This window comes from Aspergillus aculeatinus (assembly GCF_003184765.1).
Source record: "Aspergillus aculeatinus CBS 121060 unplaced genomic scaffold BO66scaffold_44, whole genome shotgun sequence".
NCBI lineage: Eukaryota > Fungi > Ascomycota > Eurotiomycetes > Eurotiales > Aspergillaceae > Aspergillus > Aspergillus aculeatinus.
The window spans coordinates 18,776-41,667 of record NW_020291513.1 but is presented as its reverse complement, the minus strand read 5'-3'; the positions used below and the strand labels follow the sequence as shown (position 1 = coordinate 41,667).

Here is a 22,892-nt window from a genome sequence, read left to right as displayed (position 1 = left end):
GCTACAGCTCCTCTATATTCCCTGCACATAGAAGTCAACGACCAACCACGCCGGAACCCACGAAGCCGCAGGCAAACCCTCCACAACCCAAGTATTCTTCCACTGGACACCCGCCGCCTCCCAGACCGCATATTGACCCAGCGCAGGCGCCTTAGCCATTGCACTGCCATTTACCGAGATGATGGACCCTGTATCCTCCAGCGCTGCCGCCATGTCCTCGGACCCCAGCCCGGGCTTCAGATACAGCCACGCCGCGCGAACCACGACTCCTGCTTCGCGCGCCCAGAAGGGGAATCGGTCCTTCACGCGCTCAATCTCCAGGGTCCCATTTCCCGCGGGAAGCCGCGGCAACTCGATCCCCACGTAGAACGGCACAGGCGTGCCATCCGATAGCGTCTCCCCGGAGCCCTGCAGCGTCTGTCTCGCCGCTTCAGTCGCGGCCTCACGCAACCCCCCGCCGCCGTCGGCAGCGGTATACCCGATATCCAGGACCACATCCGTAATCCCCCGGAGATCAAACGTGCGAATCGCACTCGGGAACTCGATCCGCCAGGTGGAGATGATCCCTGCGCCTTCGAACGGGGTGTATCGGTGGTTCGTATCGCGGAAGCGAAGGTCCAGAACGCCGGTGTCATTGGTGCCCCTGCTCACGGCGATCGACTGGATCGGGATGTTATCCGGGGCTACGACCCGGCCGGGCGAGCGGTAGTTACTGGCGTCGCTGGAAACACGGTACCGGTTTGCCAGAAGGGTGACGGTGCAGGACAGCGACATCGGGGCCGGCGAGCGACAGCGCACCGAGACAGCCACCGAGCATATCCAGCGGCGGAAGTGGCCAGGGAAATCGAGGTCGGATATGGTCTCCGGCAGGTCGAACTGGGCGACGCCGGTCTCGCATAGAGAGAGCAGTGCTTTGGGGTCTAGTTCACGCAGCGAGACGGTCTTCAGGACCTCAAAATCGTGGGTCTTGTTCTGCAGGGACAAGGTCTCGAGACGCTTGAGCTCGAGGTAGATGATCTCGCCGCAGGTCTGGCCGTCCTGCGCGTTTTCCCAGCACGCATCCAGGTCGCCAGTGGTGGAAATATCCAGCGAGGAACCAAACTCAAAGTCGAGCGCCCGTTGCACCAGCCTGACCAGATCCATCGTCAGGAGGTACGTGCGGTGGAACACGGTGCTCATCGAGCGGTCGAACACACGGTACAGCTCTTGATTCGTATATTTCGTGCGCAGCCACTGGGCCTCGGCCATCGAACTCTCCATCTCGTGCTGCTGGGACTCCACCTCCGCATTCAATGTGTCCAGACGACGGCTGGCCTCCTGGATCTGCCGGTCAATCTTCATAATCTCGTAGCCAGCAATGTTGGCCTGCAGCCGACGGTCCTGCAGCTGCCGTTTGGCATCGGCGCTGCGCGCCGCCAGTTGCGACTGGATGCCCTGGATATCCGCCCCGATCCCAAAGGCCGCCCCCATCGCCTTGAGCCCTTTCCCCACATTCTCCGTCGGGATTTCGGTGGTGACGCCAATTCCCATCGGCAGGGTCATGACGCTTTCCTTAGGCATGGCCAGGAAGCCAGCCGCTGTGGTGTGTGTGACGCGCTCGGTGACCTTGATGGGCAGCATGGCTTCGAGCGCAGCATCGCGCGCGGCATCTTCGGGGGACTTGCGCAGATCGTCCGTCGAAGGAGGCTTGATGTCCTGCTCAACCTCGTGCCAGCTGTCGCCCTGTTTCGGAATCTGGGCTTCGTCTCCCGTGAGCCGCAGGTAGTATTGTAGTTTCATGACCTGCTGCTGACGCATAGCGGTCAGACTGTCCGTCGTTTTCCGGACCTCGGCCGTCCGATGCTCTTTCACGCGACTCGCGAGACTGAGAAGTGATTGCTGGTGTGTCAGTCTCAGCTGCGCAAGGGCCTCGGCGTCGTTCTTCTCCTTGATGGTTTGGACCTTTTGCCCCAGCGACTTGAGCTCGCTCGCCAGCTCCAACGCTCTCTGGAGGAGGTAAGAGAACCGGTAATTCGGCATGGGTCCGCTGAAGTCCCCGAGTAGGCCTGCAATCCCCGACCCCCCGGCACCAAATGCTTGCATCAGCGCCCCCGGATCGATCGATGGCTCCAACAAGGGCAGCCGGCGCTTGGTCCCGTTGATATCCATACCGTGACGAATCTTGAGCAAGCGATCATCAATCAGGGACCGTAAACTCTGAAGATACGGATTGCCAGAAAAGCAGAAGTACGGAGTCTTGAGGCTAGTGGCAAGGGGCTGGATGGCCGGGCACCTCCGGCCACGGCTGGCTGGATCTGCGTAGAATGGGAATTCCACCTCCAGATCGACCTGGCCGTTGGAGAAGTCATCCAGGGAATCCTTGATGTCGTTATATGACTTGACTACTCGCGTCCCCAGCTGGGGAATCTCCACTGGCGGGGGACCGAAGAGCTGACTGGCCTCTGTATACATCTGGATCGCAAACGGGATGCTTTCCAACGTATCCTGCCGAAAGTATTGGTCGCCCATTGCCAGCAAGCACTCGATGTACTTGAAGGCTATGCGCTTCATATACGCGACCGGGTTGGCGCGCGCAGCGGCATGCACGTTCCCTTTACTCTCGCGGTACTCGTCCTCGCTGAAGCTAGTCTCCCCAGTGACATGTGCCACTGTCGCCAAGCGCACGCTATCTTCGCGGAACGGTGGGAATGACCAGCACCAATTGATGTCTGCGTTGTTCTGGCTGGGGACGCGTGGGTCGAACACCAGACGCGCGATTTTCAATGCCAGGTCGAGTTGCTGCGTGCTGAGCAAATGCTCGAAGAGGAGGGAGGGGATATGCACCCCAATCTCCCAGTTGTATAGGGCAAATGGCATCGCACCCTCGTGGTAACGGTCAGTGGGCTCTGCTTCGAAGGGGTCATGCCATTGACCAAAGGCGTTTTGATAGTCGTCCGCTCCGATGTTGCGCATGTGGTCATACAAAGTGTCAATCCCATTGTTGGTCTTCATGCTCGCAAGAAAGCCGGGCGAGAACCGGTTCATGAACTCCGTCAGTTCGAAACCATGAATCACCTCCAAGTCCACGTAGTGCTTCTGAGTCGTCGTGTCAGAGAGCTCGAGAAAGAGCCCCGTGACTTGTCCCTTGAAAGGATAATTGAAATCCAAGGTCCACTCCGGAATAAAGCTTTGGGATTGGGATGGGAGTTGCGCCAGGCGAACATTGATCTCAGCCCCGCCATGGTTGATGGAAGTTTCCACTGGCGGGGGGGGATTCGTCTGCTTAGGCTTACGGAATTTAACAAATTCGGTGAAGATGGTTTGGCCTTCATCCCCCGTCTGAGTACTTACCTTGAGTGACGAGGTAGGATAGCTTTCTTTATTCAGGAGCACAAGATGCTGATCCCTGACTTCGAACGTACCCAACGTCACAGGTTGTGGGCGTGGGTCGAGAGACTTGATCCATTCGACGTCAATCTTCAAGCTACCCCCTTCATCATAAGGAATCCAGAATTTAAAGTGCGAGTTGTTGGGAGATTCTTGGCTCTCGTCCCCAGACCCGGCTGGGACAATGATGGTGGAATCTGCCACCTCCCTGGGAGACCACTTGCGGTTCTGAAGCTTCATGAAGCCCATCCGAATGTGCCACTGGCGAGTAACGTTGACCGTCCCAACGTCGTCATTGCCGGAGCTGCCCGGCTGTACGCTACTTGGCTCATAGGTGTTCTCCTGTTGAGGGACCAACTCTGGCAGGAAAACATACAGAACACCCTGATGGATCTTGGGGACTAGATATGATCCGGATCGGTCCAGCCTGAGGCCCCGATGGTCGGTCGCGTGCACAGGAATATCTGCAGTCAACCTAGTCCAGGGAGTCCAGAGAGGCGTCCAAACCGGGGCTTGAAGTGAATTGGTGGGTATCCTAACTGTACGATAATAGAAGGAAGGTGGCGAAGTTCGGTCTCGACCAAGGATGTGGATAGTGTGATGGACTTCATCCTCTTCGATTTCCAGGGCATACGACTCAACCCTCAAATTGGCAACCTCTGAGGTTTTGTGGATGTAATCTTTGACGATGGTAGTGATTGTTTCACTGTCGACCTTGCCCTGCACAATAGCCGACTCCAGCTGCTGGAACTGCTCGCTCTTGTCGTCCCGCAACGTGGGGTCTAGCCAGTTCTCTGCATATAGAAAAGCCTTCCTGCTTGCCTCCCATAAGCGGTATCGGAGGACATAATCAAGGTCGAGCGTCATGATCAGTCTTTGGCATTCACTTCCTTCTAGCCCTAAAGAGCAACGACGGATAAAAAGCTGCACAGTTGAGATTGCCTGTTTAAGCCGCGAGGTTTGCAAGCCTGATCCCATTTCCACGTCAATCAAGAAGTAGCTCAAGAGCTGATCGGTCGAGGAAATCCCGAGGGTTTGCGCGGCTTTCATGGAGGCAAGGTACTGCACCAGAGCCGACCTCTGACTGTCACGCATGATATCGAATGCTGTCGACAAAGCGGTAGCACTCCCATCAGAGGGCCCAAGCGGTGCTCTGGACTGTGCCCCTGCCCTGATGCTCGCAGCCTCCTGAAAGTCAATGGAAATGTTGGGGTATCGCGGTCGCGCCATGTCAAAAAGTGATTTGAAGGGGATAGTATGGAGCCCAGCACTGGTGACAAAATTCATGCTATTTCGCATCTCAAACAGACTGCTTATGTTCTGGAAGTGCTTGATGCGGTCCCCTTCTGAGACTTGGGCATATTTGGCATCCAGAAACTCGGTGCATAGCTTTTCAGACCATCCAGTGGTTTGCGAGATCTGAACGGCTAGTGACTCGTCCTTCTTGTCTTTGGAGAAAGCCCAGTGATAGAATGAGGTTAGCGGCATCGACGCGTGCTTCTGCTCAGACTCTTTTTTAAGCAGGTTATATTGGGCAAGGTTGCTGACTTCTTGGAGCTGAAAGCTGTCAGCCCATGCCTCATCTCTGCTTTTGGAAGACAGAGGATGGGTGAGCATCCAGCGTTTCAGCTCCAGAACATCCAAATCAAATTTATCGAGGAGAAGCGAGATGCGTGTGAGCCAAGAAATTACAATTTGACAATCTTGAACGGCATTTATCTCGGCGAGGACAGTAGAGTCGAACTCTCTTGCCTTGGTAGCTGCGGCTTGATTCGCATACCAGGTGAGGTCTGCGATGGGGTTATCATATTTGATTGTATACCAACGTCTGCCGATAAGTGTACCCGTTGTCACCGTTCCGGCCGAGAGCTCCAAAGCGCCTCCATCTAATATGAGAGAACCTGGAGTCGTCCCTTCTTTGCAGGCTATGCGATACGTATCTGTGGCCGGCGCTCGGAAGTAGCCTTCAAAGTTGTCTCCGTCAGGGCTGGCAGTCACGGATAGGTCGACCAGTATTTCCATATAAGTCTTTGGACTGGACGTTGACTTCTGAGCCATAACCACCACAAGCGCAGCCATGTCGAAGCTGGCGAAGTGAGTACGTAGCGTGTTTAGTATGGACTGATGGCTTCGGGGATGGGGCTCGTCTCGCGCTCCAAGAGCCGCGAACTTCGTTGCTTGACCATGGTTCTCATCGTTCGCTCGTAGCGATGAGAGAAGGTCAAGGCACTTATCAACGCTTAAAAGGTCCCTAGTATCAGTCGCACTCGCATCCCCGTTGACAACCAACGATAAGTCGCCAAGAGTCCAGTCCTTGGTTATTGGCTTCAAAGGAGGATAGCCTTGAACCACCTGGAGGGTAGTCCGCGGAGATTGGAATGGGCTCTGGAAAGTAGGATGCAGATTACAAAACCTGGTGTAGTCCACTGGCGAGAAACCCAAGACTTTGCACAAAGTAGCAACGCGATAGATCTCCGAGAGGTGCTCCATACTGAGATCCGGATTATCGCCCATATCCACGGCTGCCTTGATTGCTTCGTACTCCACGACGGAAATGCTAAACGCGACAAGAATCGCATGCAGGAGACTCTCCAGCTGCTCACCAGGTCTTAGAGCGCCCGTCTCGTCCGGCGTGAAAGCTTCTCTTTCGGTTTCCGAGAGGCGTCGACCGAGGAATAGTCGATTGTAGAGCGATTCACAGGCATGGGTGTTGAAATTGCCCCAGAGAGGCTGAAGATTGATAGGTGGCAGCTTGGTAATTTCCGACAACTTTTGCACGGCAGCCACCTGGGTCAAGAGCAAAGCATCAATGGTTGGGGGTTTCACTGTAGAAAGGGTGTCGATCATTGCATCTAGCTCCTGGAATGACCACTTGAGCTTGTTCCTCAAACGTAGGAACGCTTGGACTCGGTCGCATGTTTCATCTGTCGGCAAACTTGCTGTGCCAGACATGTCTTTCACCAATGGCCACTGCAACTCGCTTCCTATGTATTCAAGCCCTGGAAGTGAGCCAGCTGTAGTCGCCTTCGATAGGACAGCTGTACCGGACACGCACTCCTTGAGACGCATACCACTGAAGAGCGCTGAAGGATCCTCGACACTACTATTGGGGATCTCGATGACCAACCTCTTGTCGAGATATTTCGTGTGCAATAGAGTCAAAATTTCATCAAAGCTCATGCCACTTCGTGGTAAGAGTTGCGCTTTGATCGAGGTCAGTCCATTCTCCGAAGTCATGGTACCATCATCGTCATAGCCCCAATACTGGCTGGCCGTTCTGAGGCCAATCCTTCCATTGTAGTCGTCTCGACTTTGGGGGCTATCAGGTGGAGCTTCCGCAAGGTTAAATGGGTAGAACCCTTCCTTCGTAATCGCCACGAAATCTTCGTGCTGTAAATTGAGCACTTCCGCGGCTTGAGCGCGAACGCATGCCTCAGAATAGCCTCCATCAGTGGTTCTCGGAATGTTTGCCCCTGTATTGTACGGGGGCTGGAAAGCATCGAGCAGTTGACGGCGTGATGTCCCGAGGACATTCAAAAAGGTTCGAATGCTATGAATGGCTTGGTTGTAAGGGAAAGCAAACAGCGGTGCTACCTTAGTTTGCACAATCTGGCTATACAGGTCAAGGTTTGTGTGCTGGGGCTGCTCAATGCATTGGCCACTGGTGTCTGATCGATCCATGTCATATCGCGGGACTGATATCTCGGTTTTCGGCTCATTCGTCTCCAGGCCCCAAATCACCGACTCCAAGATCTCATTCACGAGGTCGACATAGGGGATCAAGATCTCTGTATTGGCGCATGAAAGCTGTAGGTCCCCCAGGTTTGGTCGGCGTTGGAGAAGTAGATCAAGCATTGTGGAGTCCTCCAACTCAATCTTCCGCAGCGACTGCATGATGTCCACGAAGAATGCCGCTGGTCCTGTCACAGAGGCACAGTCTTCACAGCCCATACTGTCCACCCCGAAGATAGTGCTCAGATTGACGTCCATGCTCCCCGACGGCGTCGAGCTTTGAACTGGGTTTAGAGTGAGATCCATTTTCCCACCAGTTCCGCGCGCCTTCAGAGCCTCAAAGCAGAGAGACTCATTGCGTCTGGTCACTCGCAGAGCGTGATAGTAGATCCTCTGGGCTCGTGCTCGCGGTACACCCTGGCCGCAGAGGGCGCTGATCGCGCCTTCCTCACTGCGAGAGATTTGCTCCGCGGAGTGATACTCGCACCGGATCAAGCCTCCAATATCCTCCGGCTCGCTGACTAGAAGGGATAGTCTTTGTAGTTTAAAGAGATGCTCCCTTAGCTCAGACCACTCCTCCTGCCGTATCCCTGCTAGCTCTCGTTTGGTGGCTGTCCGATCGGCTGTTTTCCCCTCGGACTCATTGCTCTTGATCAGCAAGGGTCGCACCGATTGCCGTGAGATATCGAAGTCGTGTTGGTCGCTGTTGACACGTAAGACAGAAACTACTGCGCTCTTGGCTGTCACGGGGATAGGGATCTTGTCGAGCTCGACGAGACGGCAGATCACGTCAGTCGCCGAGTGGGAGAAAAGGTGTTGACGTAGAGTCGTCCAAGCATTCCGGTCATCATCTGATACCTCGCTAGTGTCTGCTGGAATGGATACCACAACCGCGGCTACTTCCTTTTTGGTTTGAATTGAACCCTTCCCTATGCCTTCCAGCTGGGGCTGAGCAAGGCAGAAGGCAAGTACCGAAACCGAACAGGCGCTAAGTTCATACAGCCAATCTACCAGTCGGAGCTTGGTCCTATTCTCTGAAGACAAGTTCAGGTCCGGGGCAACGGCATCACAGGTAGTCTGCAAATTCCTGGTCTTTGAGAGATAATCCCCAGGTATGTTCTGAACATCTGGGGAGTCCGGGACAATGCGTGGAAGAACCCCGCAGATAAGTAGTTGCAGATCGGAGTCTGAGAGCTGAGGTACGGTGCCGTGATTGAGTAGGTGAGAGGCCATATCATGCCGAACAGGGGGCGAGGAACAGGGCCACGGGTAGGTTGCCTCGATAGAAGCAGTGTTCTTCTGTGATCAGCGTACTCACCATTTGGTTGTTGCTGTTGCTGTTGCTGTTGTTGTTGTTGTTGTTGTTGTTGTTGTTGTTGTTGCGGGAATGGCCACAAGTTCAGATGGTGGCTTCTGAATGAGTGAAAGAAAATTCACTCAGTGTTAAGCATCGACCCGGGGGAGACGGGCTCACAATCTAGAGAGCAAAATTGGACGTGGTCAGGAATCATGCCTGTGCAATCCTGCAAGGTCCCCGGTGAGTGATGCCGACATGTATGAGTAGATAGTCTTCATGAGACCATGGTTCCTAGCGACAAATCCGGTTATCAAGACTACTGACAGCCGGGCTCGACGGCCTTATAACTGATTAGGGTTCAGAAAGTCTATCATCACCTCGGCTGAGTACTGGGTGGATGTCACATGTACAGCATATGTCTCATACAACCGACTACGTGATGGATTTAACGAGCGCAAGATACTCGTTGAGATTTTCTTTCCTGGTAAAAGTCCAAGTCAGCTGACACCTCCTCTTCCAGTCGCTGAGTGTGTCGAAAGCCATGCCATCACTCGATGTGCTGAGGAGCCTGAGGATTTAGGCATTAGGGATTTGAGGTTACATAATCATGTGCGGCTTATGACTTGTAACTTAGAAAGGGGATACGGGATAAATCACCCCTGGATGGAGATGGAAGTTGAACCAATTTTCTTGACAAAGCTCGCACCTGCCACCGGTCTTCCCAGAGCAATCGGAACATGAGCTATCCCGTAATAATATACCCTGAAGGTGTTCAGCGACCGATGGTTGCGTTCGGATCCTCGGGCATCATCTTTCGCGACTCGTGCAATGATACCGAAGTCCTGAAATGCCCTCTGCGCCATGACTTGAGTAAATGCAGCGAAGAGACTGCTCTGTCTATGCGAGAGGAAGAGGCCTTTTCCTCTATGAGTATCGAGCGAGAGATGTTGATCTACCAATCTCTTCCCAAACACAGTCACGTTCTTGACTGCATCGACATAACCGAGAAGGGTATCCGCTTGCCCTATATGCGCCATGGCAATCTCCGAGACTACATCCGCAAGAACCACGCGCACGTAGACAATGCGACCAAGGACACCTGGATCCAGAATGCAGTTCGCGCCCTGCAATTCATTCACAGCCACTCCGTGATCCACGGAGACATCAGCGCGCGCAACTTCCTGGTGGCGGATGACCTCTCACTCAAGCTGTGTGACTTTGCCGGCTCGGGCATCGGCGACATGCCGCCGCTGGTCACGGAAGAGGACCGGTATAGACTGTCTCCTGAGTCCCCTCGATCCATTCAGACCGATCTGTTTGCCCTGGGCTGTCTGATCTTCGAGATCGTGGCCGGGTACCGCCCGTATGAGGAAATCGGTGACGATGATTGGGAGACAATTGCACAAAACTACTCTCGGGGAATATTTCCGCCGGTGGAGGGTATTCGATATGGAGACATCATTCATCAGTGCTGGACCTCCCGATACACCAAGGCTGATCAGGTTCTCGCGGACATTGAGAATGTCAGCTATGGTAGACCGAAGCAAAGAGTGAATTGGTTGGATGCTGTATTCAAGTTGCCCAGAACAGCGATTCTATCACTGGGGATGCTGCCAGTTGGTATATTTCTCCTTTACGTCTACCGGAAACACCGGTAGTCCTCTAAAGTGGTAGCCCTCTAAAGTTGTCTGAAGCAAAGAGTGTGAATGCAAATGCCAGGGAGCGCACTCTCCGTTCTGTTCCTAGGGTGGCAGAATCTGCCTAATGAAGTGCAGTCTGTTTTCGTTGTATAAAGCACTCGATAGGGGAGACGTAACAAGAGTAGATTCAGACCCCTAGATGCACGTGATCCATTGGCCTTTCCATCCGGTCCTCCCGCTTCCAACAGGTACTATTTATCTTCATCTTTCCTTGTTGCCTATTTTCCTTGCTACCTTGGGCCTGCAACTCACAGTCAAAATGGCCAAACCTGCCTCTCCTGATGAATCCTTCTCACCATCAACTCAAAGCCCAGAGATAAGCAGCAGAAGCCGCGGTTATTTCATCCACCCCTCCTAGGCCATCATCACGTGGACAATGGCCTCGCTCTGCTTATCCGTCCTGCTCATGGGGCGCCTAATCCAGGGTCGGCATTGAGATGAATTCCATGGGGAGATCCGAGAATGTTTCACGTGTGAAATAACTGACGTGACGAGGTTTCGGTTGCTCGATTGGATAAGAACGACGGGGCGTTCGTAACCCGATAGAGAGCACACAAGGCATGACTCTAAGGGGGAAGGGTGATATAAATCACCCTCTGTCCATATCATTCGACCCGTGCATTCTATACCCTTTGATTACCTCACTCACAATCGCATACATTTCCTTTGACCCTTGTTCAAATCCAAATAAGAACATTGGTATCATAAATTCCAACACCCCAACATTTCACCAACCGCCTGCGGTGAGTCCACCACCCTATCTCGATCTTCACGTAAGTACAAACAGCAACGACCAAGCACCACACTCCCAAAACCCAGTCCAACCCAGAGTGTTCCGTAGCCGTTGCCGTGCCTGGTACGATCCAGCCAACAAGACATAATCAAAAATGCCCCCTACCCATCTGTGCACCGAACTCGAAGAACTCCGGCCCGAAGAGCGGGTCTGTGGGGCATAGGGCTAGAGGATCCGGCATAGCGATGAAGCTGGCATTGTTGTACACAGTCGGTAAGGCAATAGTCGCATCAATGGAGGCGGAGGGCGAAGCAGGGTTTGGCTCTGTGGCTGGGTAACGTTTCTGCCCGGTCCGATGACGGGTTCGCGTCACTCGGTAGGGGTACTCGAGTTGAGAGAGCCCGGGGTCTTCTTCTGGTTGTTGTTGGGATGGCTGGGATGGTGGCTGGCACGAGCGCTGGTGGTCGCTTCTGCGGGACTGGCTTTGGGGTGTCGTTGTTGCTGCCGTTGTAGTTGCAGCAATGAAGGTGGGAAACTCGAGAACCTCCCAGAAGCCGGACAGTCGGACGCGGAAGTCCGTGTTGTGGTGGGTGCTTTGTTGGTAGGCTGTTGCGGTGTCGTGGATGAGTTGGTGGAGGGTGGTGGACTTCCATGCGTAAAGCAAATCAGTACCTGAGAGACTGCGTATGCGAGGGCAGAGCGGGGGAAGCAAGAAGAGAAATGGAGTAGGGGCCAGGAGGAAAACGTACGAGTCTACGCAGCGCGGGCCAAATCGCTCCCAGCTGGTCGACCATATCGACGCAGCGCTGCAGCCGCTGCTTCTTAATTGCTCGCTCATCTGTCGACCCGGTGTATTGGAGCTGTAGCTCGATGGTGGCCACGATGGCAGCGCAGTACCCCACGATGGGATCAGTAATCCTAAAGGCTTTCTCTTCGAGGAGAATCAAGAGGTCGGAGATCCAGCGTGTGTGGTGGGAGATGAGGGAGGAGGTCTGCTGCAGATGGATCTCCGGCACGGGACACCTCTCTCGAGCACAGAGCATGACCAGGAGCGGGTGGTTCAGGAGGCAGACGGTGGTGTGGTACAGAAACCGACTCAGAAACCACGGCGCCCAGTACTCCCGGTCTGCGTTGATGTCTTCCAGGGTCTGAGCCTCGGGGTTGACCACTGCGTACCGATGGAAGGAAGGCAAGTTGGCCCCGATCTGGAGCAGCAGTGACATCCGCTGGGAATATGCGGACTTGTACGACCACGGCGGGGGTCCGTAGTTGGCGTGTCCACGGCTGCGGACGAATGATCGTGCTTGGGACCAGACTTCACTTAGATAGATGATCGTCATAACGATCCCTTGGTCTGCGTACTGATACTCCTCGGGTGAAGGAGTCGGGCTGACTTTGCTAGGAAAAAGGCGAGGCGCTTGCTCATTGAGGCGAGCATCTTCGGTGAAGACATCGCTCATAGGATGTGTGGCTGTCGAGTAGAATTTTTGCAAGAGAATAATACTCCAACGGCATCGAAGAGCTTCGTCGCCGTACTCGAGCCCTGCCCTTCCAGCCGGTCTTGTCGAGCAGGGTATTACATTCGCCCAGGACACCAGCAGTGATATGTAGGAATGCAAGTGCTGGATATCATCATCGAGCCCTGCAGCCGTGGCAAGCAGGACGAGAGTCTGCAACGTCCAAATAGCCACGTCTCCGCTGAGGATATGCTCCATAACCAGCCGATTAGCGATCGGCCTGTACCCGGCATAGACCTCCTCTCCGCCAGGATGCTCCGGATGGGGCGAGAAGCGCCCCGCCACCGCAAGCAACGCGTAGATGAGCCCCATATCCCGGGACTGGAGAGTGTTGAGGAAGGTGTCATGATGGAAAAGTGGGAACGGCTGCGACTCCACGCATTGCAAGTACAATTGCGCGATCTCTGAGACTTGGACCCAGGGCGGCAGGGTTAGCCTAGTGAGGGGGAGATCGGGTGCTACTGGAACACGGCCTGTGGTAGGACTGGGCTGCGTATCACTCAACTCCTGTAATATTATTTGACTTTTGTGTAGACTGAGGCTAACTGCTCGACGATCGTCATACGAGCACGGTTGGCGCAATCGCGCACAGTGCGCGCATACGGGTCTCTGGCCGGGGCATTTGGATTTCTTCCGGCGACAAGGCAGACAGGCTTGCTTGGCCCGTGGGCGGGAAGTAGGGACCGAACTGGAGGTAGCAGTGCTTAGGGACATCATGCAGCAACCAAGTGGTGACAGCAATCGAGCGATGAGGGGATGGACACGGAGTTTTATAGTGAATGCCGTGCCAAGACGGCCGCCGTACCGAGCCGGCCCGTGTGACGTGATTATCTCCGAAATGGCATCAAAATGGAGAACATGGGGAACGAATACAGTTGACGTAGAGTATAGAGTACCTTATAAACTGTTGGTCCTGCTACTTGTGCTGACGGCCACATTGATTCCCCTGCATCTCCGTCTGGTGTCAATACCCCCAATGACTCCCTCTCAGATTGTCCTTCTCACCTTGATTAGCCAGCTGGCTAGCTTGGCGACTGCAGACTGGCAGTATAGATCACGGCCAGACCTATCTCCTCCCAAATTGAACATCACTGTTTCCGCTGCCGCCTCCACAGCTCCCGGCTACATCTTCACCGCGCCGTACTTAGGGTTCGACGCCGACAGTACCGGTCCCGAGCAGCCCGGCGCTTACATCTTCACTAACGATGGAGATCTGGTCTGGTCGGCCACCGGCTATCTAGCCGGGTGGGTGGCAGACTTTGGGCCCACCGTGGTCGACGAAAGGCTTGTCCTGCGTGCCTTTCAGGGGAGACTTGATGCCCCGCACGGCCGCATGTACGGGGATCATGTCATCTTGGACGACCATTACGAGGCCATCAAAACGGTCCGAGCAGGATCGCATCGACTGGTCTCGTGCCATGAGTTCCAGGTACTAGAGGGAGAGACTGTTCTGATTGAGACGCCGGTCGCAATCCCTACCGATCTCTCACCCTACGGGGGCGATGAGAATCAGACGTGGGTTGTGACGAATGGGTTTCAAGGTGAGCTTCAGTCTCCGCCCTGATCTTCACAAGCTAATATATCTATTTCTCAAAACATAGAGCTTGATATCCAAACCGGTCAAGTTCTCTTTGAATGGTACAGCTACGACCACGTCAGCCCCAAATGTGAGTACCCCAAGCTTAGCCACCACCAGCATAATCCCCCATTCACCCAATCTCTCGAGTAGACACCCATTTCCCCTTGGAAGAAACCGGCCCATTCGGAGGACGTTCCTCCTTCGACGCCTGGAACTACTTCCACATCAACAGCGTGGACAAGGACGACGAGGGCAACTACCTGATCTCCGCGCGCAACTACGCGGCCATCTTCAAAATCAACGGCACGGACGGCGAGATCATCTGGCAGCTGGGCGGGCGCGCAGGCTCCGACTTTGAGATCCCTGACAGTGTGCAATTCGCCCACCAGCACGACGCGCGCTTCCGGTCCCGCTCCGCCGACGGCACCATCGAGCAGATTTCCTTTTTCGACAACGCGATGCACACCGTCCCCGGCCATGCCCTGAACTCGTTCTCCCGGGCGCGCATCGTGGAACTCAACCACACCGCCGGCACGGCGTCCGAGGTACGCACATACGCTCCCCCGGACGCGCTGTCCACCAAGTCCCAGGGCAACGTGCAGCTGCTGGCCAATGGAAACGTCTTCGTCAACTGGGGCCAGGCGGGTGCGGTGACCGAGTATGCCGAGGACGGGGAGGTGCTCTTCCATGCGTACCTGGATTCGGAGCCGTCGAAGAACGTGCAGAGCTACCGCGGATTTCGGGCCGAGTGGACCGGCTTCTCGCCTGAGGAGCCCGCGGTCCTGGCGGTGCGCAGCCAGCAGGGTAGATTGACGGTGTATGTGTCCTGGAATGGCGATACCGGGACACGCACGTGGCAATTCTATTTAGTCTCGCAGGAGAAAAACGGCCAGGTTGTCAAGTCGATCGGAAAGGCGAAACGGACGGGATTCGAGACTGTCTTTACGTCGCAGGTCGCTGCGTCTCTGGTCGGCGAGGAGTCGGTGCGTGTTCTGGCTGAAGCCTTGGACTCCAGAGGCCGGTCGCTCGGAAGGAGTAGCGCGGTCAACGTGCAGGATGATGCGTTTTATCCTTGGGAGTCTGCGAATGCTGGTAGCAATGGCCAGTATGCGAGCGATCAAATTAGACTGGAGCTGTGATGTGGCCATTAGAGGTCAGCGTGATGAGGTAGATGATATAAGATGTGTTGAGCGTGGGTTCCCTTTAGTTCGCCGCCGGAATACCAGTTGTGGCTGGCTCACTGGGTGATCTGTAGATAAGCAATGTACGCAGCTGCCGAGGAAACTTGTTCGCGTCTCGTAGCATCTATCTGATGGTGTCATCGGCAATGGATATGCTCTCGTTCCAGCGTACTTGTCCGTCTGTTGCCATGCCGTCTTTCGCCGTGTACGCGGAGTTTCGCTTGACAAGACGAGCCTTGTCTCACGCCTGCTCATCTGGGTGGCTGATGGTGCAATAGCCCTAAGTCGAATCTATGAACATATAAACGGAGGGTGGAAGCTGCTCTCCTCCTGACTCCAGACGATCCTTACCTTCCTTCTTTCCCAGTCTTTCTGTCTGTCCTCCTTTCTTTCATATTTATTTTTTCTTTCACGCAACTCATACTTTTTCCAAAGCATCCTAAACGTCGCCTGGCTAGCAGAGAACTGCACCACGCCCCAGGAAAGAAGCGTGGCTCTTGCGTTCGTCCCCCTAGCCCTCCCTTTCCGTCATACTGGGAAAATGGAGAATATAGCAAACTCTAACGCAAGCAGACTCATCATCATGGCCGCCAATCTATCCGGATTCAGCGGGGGCCAGATCTTCCGGACGGGCGATGCCCCGCTCTACCGGCATGGACTGAGGGCGTTGTCTACGCTGGCGGGCGCGGCGTGGGTGCAGGCGGTCAGGTTGAATGTCTGGTACTGGATTGGGGGGAGGAAGGGCTCTGCGCTTGTCAAGACGGCGGAGTAGTCGATCATGCTTTGAAGGTTCGGGGGTGAAGATATGTGGGTGGAGGAGGCCGGGGAGGAAGGACAAAAGCGCGGTGGGAGAGGGGGTAGGGCTGAGGGCTACGCGGGGCTGGGTATTGGGTGTGTCCGGGTTGGGTGTCTGTAGTAGTGTTGTATTCGCTGCTAGATGGATTCGGGCCGGTAAACTCATCGTCTCGGAGGGCAGTGAACATCCGCATTCGATGGAATGGGGACTAAGTCTATCTGGTCTGTCCGGACCAGTTAGCTCTACTGCACTTTGAGGTGCCTTTGACGCGGTTGGTCTTATGATTGTGCTTCCTTAGTGTCGTTAGTCTTGTGGTCTGGTCTCTTTAGTGCCTTTAGTTGCGTGGTCTGGCTCCTTTAGTGCTGTTAGTCTTGTAAATCGGTCCACTTTCCTAGCCATCCTCCCATACAGCCCGGATACACGTTGTCTCAGATCTTGCCACGAGGCTGAGCGGGGTCAGGGGTCTTGCTCACCCGGTCGCTGCTTGTTTCTTAGTAGAACTGCCTTGATTCGGGGCGGATTAGGGCGGATAAGGACGGCTGTTCATCTGGGACGGGAACGGGACGGAGCGGGTCGGGACGGGGCATGATCACTGCTATGTGTAACCTGGTGCAGGGGTTCAGTTCTACAGGGAATTAGGGCTAATCGCAACAGAGATTAGAAAAGAGAATGAGCTGAGATCAGCACTGAGCATTCGGGCACAAAGGCATCTAACCCCCTCGGGATACCCCATTTGGTGCTCTTTGATGATTGAATATCAAGAAACTCGATCTCATCCGCTCATCCAAATGAAAAACAAACATGCGGTGGGTCCACGACTGCCACAATCGATTCATGCACCTGCACGAGACAGTTCTGCAAGACTGCCTTACCTCAGCCGGACGAACACCGAGCATCAAGGGGCACAAACAGCCCTCAGCTCCAAGCATACCCCGTCCGAGCATTCTCATTGGCCGTGCCGGAACTTTAGTTCCGCAGCCAAGATAAAAGAGTGGGTCTGGAGCTGAATTCTCAATTCAAGGTTGCCTGCGCGCCTGGCGAGCTGAGCTGATCTCCGTGATCGGCACCAATCGATCGAAATCTCGATCTCTGCCCAGCAATCGCGATACAAAGTACGGTGCGTACGTCATATATATATCCTCGATCCCCGCCTGTATGCGCTGATAACATGCTGAACTTGCCCCCGAAGAACCCCAGAGCAGAACCTCCCTCCCATCGACACCGCAGAACCATCACCATGGCCGAACCCCCGCAAAAAGGTACAGCACAGTACAGTACAGCCCTACCCATCCCCAGTCCAACCACTGCGATACTAACCCCAACCCCAAGTCTGGGCCTCCCTGATCACGAACCTAAACTACCTGCCGGGCCTCCTAACCCTCGCCCACTCCCTCCACCGCACCAACACCCCCTACCCCTTCATCGCCCTCTACACGACCTCCTTCCCCGACGAAGGCGTCGCCGCCCTCCGCGCCCGCGGCATCCCCTCCCGCGAGGTCCCCACCATCACCCCGTCCGGGACTTACACCCACGAGCACGACCCCCGCTTCGCGGAAGCCTGGAAGAAACTCATCGTGTTCGCGCTGGAAGACTACGCCCGCATCGTCCTGCTGGACAGCGACATGCTCGTGCGGCAGAACATGGACGAGCTGATGGAGATCCCCCTCGATGAGGACCGCATCCTGGCGGCCAGCCACGCCTGCGCCTGCAACCCGCTGAAGAAGCAGCATTATCCGAGGGACTGGTAGGCCACCCCGCCCAGAACCACACACTTCCCCCCCATCCCCAACTACCACTATACACAAAAGAAAAAGCTGACTTTGCGCAAAAAGGACCCCCGCAAACTGCGCCTACACAACCCAACACCCCACCCCGGACACGGCGCAAACCACCGGCCCCCCGGCGACCGCGGGCGTGGCGATGCTCAACAGCGGGCTGCTGGTCGTGCAGCCCCGACAGGCCGACTTCGTCGCGGTGCAGACGGCGCTCCAGGACTCGGAGCAGGTCAGACGGTACGCGCTGGCGGACCAGGAGCTGTTGTCGAATGTGTTCCGGGGCCGGTGGCGGGCGTTGCCCTATGTGTATAATGCGTTGAAGCCGATGCGCGGGGGGGGTGAGGGTGAGGGTACGCATGCGGGGATCTGGCGGGATGGGGCGGTGAAGAATGTGCACTATATTTTTGCGGTGAAACCGTGGCAGGTTGATCGGGAGGAGGGGGAGGGGGATGAGTTGCTTGGGTGGTGGTGGGCGGTGGATGAGGAACGGCGGAGGGAGGAGGTGGAGAGGGGGGTGGTGGATGGGTATTAGGTCTTTTCTTTGGGGATGGTGTTGTGACGGTAAAGTGTCTATACCCCGGGCATGTCCTAAATGCGGCATGGATATGACGACCCGCGAGAGTTCCGATGCGGTGCTAGTCAATGGAATGGCATCCCGTGTGATGGATAGCTGACGGTGTTTCTGAGTCTGGCGTAGCAAACTTGATAGCAGCTCGGTGGGAGGTCAGATAATGGTGAGGGCTGCGCTCCTCATTCCCGGTACTTTCCTTTCAGCCTGCTTGGACGGGATATTTTATCCATGTGTCCTTTGTGCTAACCGGCCCTGCTATACCTGGAAGGTGAATGGGGACTTTTTTGTTGAGAATCAACCGGTTTTCTTTGCAGGCAAGCAAGCAAAAAGCTTTTCACCCAAGTCGTTCCAAGTATCCTCTCATCCAAGAAGCCACGGCTTCCACGACCGGCCGGCGAAAGTCATGTTGAGAGCGCGCACACACAGTTCCTGGGACGCGAAGAGTGCGTGGGGCAAAGCCGTGCATCAGCATCCATCACAAGAGCCCACAAATTATCATTCCATACAACGGACAATCGAACAACGAAAACAAACCCCCCTCTATCACGGCCGAAGAACGGCGAAAAATCACATCTCGATTCGAAATGGAAAGACACCAGGAACACCCAAGGCATAAATACGAGAACCAACCCATCCTAAAAGTCATCCGCGCCCCAAAAATAGCACGCCAAACAAGCGAGACGCGATGGATCCGAAGTCCCGGAGATACGTAAAAGGCATCTGGACTAGCCCCGGCCGCCGGGCCACTGCATTAGTACTTACTTCTTCTAACTTAGCGAGGTTAGGCCACGCTAACCCCAAGGGAAGCAGGAGCCCTAGACTACTACTACTACTACTACTACCTAGTACTAGGTAGACTACGTACCGGCAAAATAATGACCCACTCTTGACTGAAAGGATTCCAGTGGCTTGGGTTATCTGAGACACCTTAATTCTGCCAGCCCAGTGCATTCCCCCTTTTTTTGCGATTGACTGGTTGAAAACCGAAAGAGACTCTGGTAGCGATGGTCGCGGGTTTACCCAATTACAACTACCGAACGGCTACAAGCGGGGAGAGGGCCTTTTAGGTACTAGACTAGGTAATGTGGTCCCCTCCTCAAATTTGAGAAGCGGGAAAACCGGCATGGGTGGCAACTGGCAACTGGCACCACCGCCAAAGAAAAAAAAAAAAAAAAAAAAAAAAAAAACAATAAGAAAATTCCAGGTTTCGGTTTCTCTCCCCGCGCGCACCCAGCTCCCCGGTCCGCGGGGGGTGAAACATGCCCGCTAGTCCCTGCGTTGGAGACAAGAACACATCATCCAAAAATCCATGATAATGCTACAATATACAATAGAATTAGAAATGATCATAGGTAAATTAGAACAGCCTACGACTCGTCCCGCGCCGTCACCACAGAGAACTCGACCTGCTTCTGAATCCCACCCTCCACGACGACCCCCCCCTCCTCATCCCGGCGGCGGTCGGACCCCGACGGAGGCCGATGGAGATCCTTCAGGATCTGCTCGATGCTGTCGGCGTCGTCGCGCTGGCCCGACGCCTGCCGCTCGTAGTAGTGGCCGCCGGGGGCCGACTCCTTGCCCTTGGAGTAGGGGCCGGACAGCTCGTAGGAGCGCGACCGCGCCGCGGACGAGAGCTTCTGCACCGAGGAGATCAGCAGGGGCCGCACGCAGGGCACCGAGCTCGTGATGATGATGATCAGGCTCTCCGCGAACCCCCAGCGGATCAGCTCCACCCCGCCCGAGGCCCCGATGTTGGTCACGCTGGGGACGTCCTTCAGCTTGGTGGTTTTGATGATCGAGGCGATCATTGCCCTAGATTGGTGTTAGTTTGGGGGAATTGATTGTACGTGTAGGCGGAAAGCTAAGGTCTCGGGGTAGGGTAGGGACCACATACACCAGACCCAGACTCAACAGCACGATCAGACTGATCTTGATCCGGAGGCGGAGGTTCAGGTTCCAGAAGACGATGGTCGGGAAGACGGCGAGGAAGAGGTCGGTCGCGGTGTTGACGGCTGTATCCATCGCCATGCCTTGTTAGTCCGGTTGACTCGAATCGAAGAAGCGAGAGCTCGAAAGGGTTTCGTGGGCAGAACTCACACGACGAAAAGTAGGAGAACCGCACCACCGCCACCGTGTTGCCGCAGGTGGTCTTGATGTTCGCATTCCACAGGATCCGATCGTCCCGGCAGATGCTCATGGGCAGCACCGCGGACACGATATTGGCCGCCAGCTGCAGCAGCATCGCCACCCACAGCGCGAGCTGGTACTTCTTGTTGCCGCCCAGGATCCCCAGCAGATAGATCACGAAGGAGCAGCGCGCGATGCCCGTGCTGATCGTCACCAGCAGCACCTCCAGCGCGATGTACTTGAGGATGTGCTCCACATTCTTGGTGGGAAGCAGTGTGAGGTCGGAGCCGAAGCCTTCGCGCACGGAGAGCGTCAGGAGGACCGTTGAGGACAGGGCCAACGCCTAAATGGAGACATTAAAACGTTAGCGACTCATACTCAAAAGCTGTCCGAGTGAAATGCCGAGGCAAGGGGCTGTCGTACCCAAGAGATGAACATCAACGCATCGTCGACATACAGCTGGCGGATCTTGATTTTCGCAACAACGCGAAGGATGAGGATCACCGTCGCGATACCGACGGCCACCCATATACCCTTTTCCAGGGCAGAGCCGTCGGGATTGTGCATCGTGAGAAACGGCAAGAGATGGGGGGGGGGGGGGGGGGACTGTAGCAATAGCGGCGACGATCGCCTCGAGCAAAGAAAACGGGGATCGCCGTTTTAGTTATATTTATTCCTGATGGCGCTTGCAGGGATGGGTTTTAAACTTTAGGCACGGATTCTGCACACATGGTTCGAGAATCGAGACTGGGTTCTGTTTCTTAGTTGGCCGGCTCCTGTCGGCTACTCTGAGAAATTGCTCGGGTGGGGACCTCATTATCTAGACCAAGCCACTAGACTAGACCAAATATCAGAGACACCAGTCACACTCGCCACGAGGTAGTTCTGCAGAAGCAAGTTGCCGAGTAACCTATTCGATGACTGCAAGAGATATGCTCCACGCCATCTCGCTTGCGGTTCGATCCCCGCTTCCACTGCATGAAGGCGACCCGACCCAGCTGGAAAATTGCTTCTGGTCCAAGCTCATCCAAGGAGTGCGCTCCGTCCTGGATCCGGGATTAAAGTTCAATGACGCGGTGGGGAACCCAAGGATGTCAAAGTTTGGGTGACAAATGGATTCACCTGTGCGCTCTCACCACTGCACCGTTCCAAACTTTCACTCAGGACGAGCACTGAAAATTCAGCAGCAGCCAGCGCCCCCCGTGGGCGTCCCGGGGGTTTGGCGGGAGGTACCCGCTGCCCTCCAGCCCTAATCGCCAGATTGGCCAATGCACAGGGATCCGGGAAGCAGGAACAGGTCAAGGATGCTTCCAGCACTGCGCTGAGTGGTACGATTCGATTGATTAACCTTCGTACCTGGTTCTGCTTTTCCATGGATTTGGTGGCCAATTTCCGGGCGTGAACCTTGAGACGGAGGTGGGAGAGACAACCGCACAATGCGATAACACCGGTCGGCAGCGCGGCCACGGCTAGTCAAGGAAAGGTGGCCAGCAACACAAATGCGACTCTCAGAGAGATGCATCGGATTTCCTCCGCAATGACTTTGGTCCGCGGAGACCCAAATCTCACCCAGTGGGTGAGCCCGCGTCTTCCAATTGACTCCAATTCAGCCAGCACCCTGAGTCAGTTCGAGTCAGTTCAGAGTTCGCATGATCCCGCATCCCGGAACACTCACGGAAGTCTGGTTCCGGGTCGTGCACCGAGCACGAGTCAAGAGAAAGAACCGACGCCACAAGAGTGCAGCCCTAAACATGAGGTTCTCTGTCTCGGCTGCTTTCACCACAGAACAGAGATAAGCATTATGCTTGGAGAGCTTGACCTTTGGGGAGCGTTCGGTGGCTGAGTAATCTTTCCTTCCTTCCTTGTGAGATGTACATACATCGAAACCTCACTATTATCGACCTTGATAACCAACCTACCTACACCTTCAATGCTTTCGCAATTGGCTCCGAGCCCGTGCAAATTCTAGGCTCTGTGGTTCCCCTGTTTTCATAGCGGTCTTATTGCATTTCTCGGTGAGATCGCTGCTAGTTTTCGAGCCGTCGACTTTAGGGGCGGGTCCATCACGGTCGAACGCTCTATTCTGGGAATAACAGGGTCATGGTCGTGCTAGATCGGAAACTCTAAAATCAACACTATTGCTCTGGAAACACACTACTTCGCATATATGTAGATAACAGATACGTAGTGTGTGGCAAATTGCACGCCTCTTTGCCATGAACAAGATGCATACTGCCTCGTTTTTACGCGTTTGTCGTCGTGCGATAGTACCTACCTTACATACTTCATATCTTGCTCCATGCAGTCGTTCGATGCGATCATGTATCTTTCATAGTTCGAGACTCATTTCTTGCTGGTACGTACACCCCTCTGGCCATGAACCGGCTCGCACGCCGCTGGTCTTACTTATCTTACTTCCTATTACTCATAGGGACCTCTCAGGACGTAAACATGGAGCTGATCAGTTGATATGAGATCTGGCAATTCTATTATACCTTATAAGTGGTATCTGCACAAG

General features: G+C 54.9%; 6 protein-coding genes across 6 annotated transcripts; 3 read left to right on the top strand and 3 right to left on the bottom strand.

Moving 5' to 3' along the window:
• Positions 1-12: 12 nt before the first annotated feature.
• On the bottom strand, positions 13-7,662 carry BO66DRAFT_458312 (uncharacterized protein; the record flags this gene model as incomplete). Its single annotated transcript, XM_025652213.1, has 3 exons — positions 13-4,916; positions 5,268-6,390; positions 6,466-7,662. Coding segments are annotated over 3 exons (7,224 nt in total), but the record flags the coding sequence as incomplete, so codon positions are not given.
• Positions 7,663-9,087: 1,425 nt separating this feature from the next.
• Positions 9,088-10,160, top strand: BO66DRAFT_458304 (protein kinase family protein; the record flags this gene model as incomplete). Its single annotated transcript, XM_025652212.1, has 2 exons — positions 9,088-9,928; positions 10,090-10,160. Exons 1-2 carry the CDS (start codon positions 9,133-9,135, stop codon positions 10,158-10,160), a joined length of 867 nt encoding a protein of 288 aa, XP_025500955.1. The 5' UTR covers positions 9,088-9,132.
• A 537-nt stretch (positions 10,161-10,697) lies between these two features.
• On the bottom strand, positions 10,698-13,059 carry BO66DRAFT_379698 (uncharacterized protein; the record flags this gene model as incomplete). The annotated part of the gene is made up of 2 exons (XM_025645869.1): positions 10,698-11,474; positions 11,578-13,059. 2 exons carry the CDS (start codon positions 13,057-13,059, stop codon positions 10,977-10,979), a joined length of 1,980 nt encoding a protein of 659 aa, XP_025500954.1. The 3' UTR covers positions 10,698-10,976.
• Positions 13,060-13,308: 249 nt separating this feature from the next.
• On the top strand, positions 13,309-15,877 carry BO66DRAFT_473581 (arylsulfotransferase family protein; the record flags this gene model as incomplete). Its single annotated transcript, XM_025653064.1, has 4 exons — positions 13,309-13,886; positions 13,947-14,012; positions 14,075-15,029; positions 15,679-15,877. The coding sequence occupies exons 1-4, from the start codon at positions 13,322-13,324 to the stop codon at positions 15,875-15,877; spliced, it is 1,785 nt and encodes a 594-aa protein (XP_025500953.1). The 5' UTR covers positions 13,309-13,321.
• Positions 15,878-16,987: 1,110 nt separating this feature from the next.
• On the top strand, positions 16,988-18,308 carry BO66DRAFT_158955 (glycosyl transferase family protein). The gene is made up of 4 exons (XM_025642206.1): positions 16,988-17,018; positions 17,091-17,175; positions 17,231-17,645; positions 17,734-18,308. The coding sequence occupies exons 2-4, from the start codon at positions 17,139-17,141 to the stop codon at positions 18,206-18,208; spliced, it is 927 nt and encodes a 308-aa protein (XP_025500952.1). The 5' UTR covers positions 16,988-17,018; positions 17,091-17,138; the 3' UTR covers positions 18,209-18,308.
• Positions 18,309-19,614: 1,306 nt separating this feature from the next.
• On the bottom strand, positions 19,615-20,974 carry BO66DRAFT_379691 (uncharacterized protein; the record flags this gene model as incomplete). The annotated part of the gene is made up of 4 exons (XM_025645868.1): positions 20,798-20,974; positions 20,345-20,717; positions 20,142-20,259; positions 19,615-20,059 (listed from the first exon to the last, which is right to left on the bottom strand). The coding sequence occupies exons 1-4, from the start codon at positions 20,939-20,941 to the stop codon at positions 19,615-19,617; spliced, it is 1,080 nt and encodes a 359-aa protein (XP_025500951.1). The 5' UTR covers positions 20,942-20,974.
• Between the last annotated feature and the right edge of the window lie 1,918 nt (positions 20,975-22,892).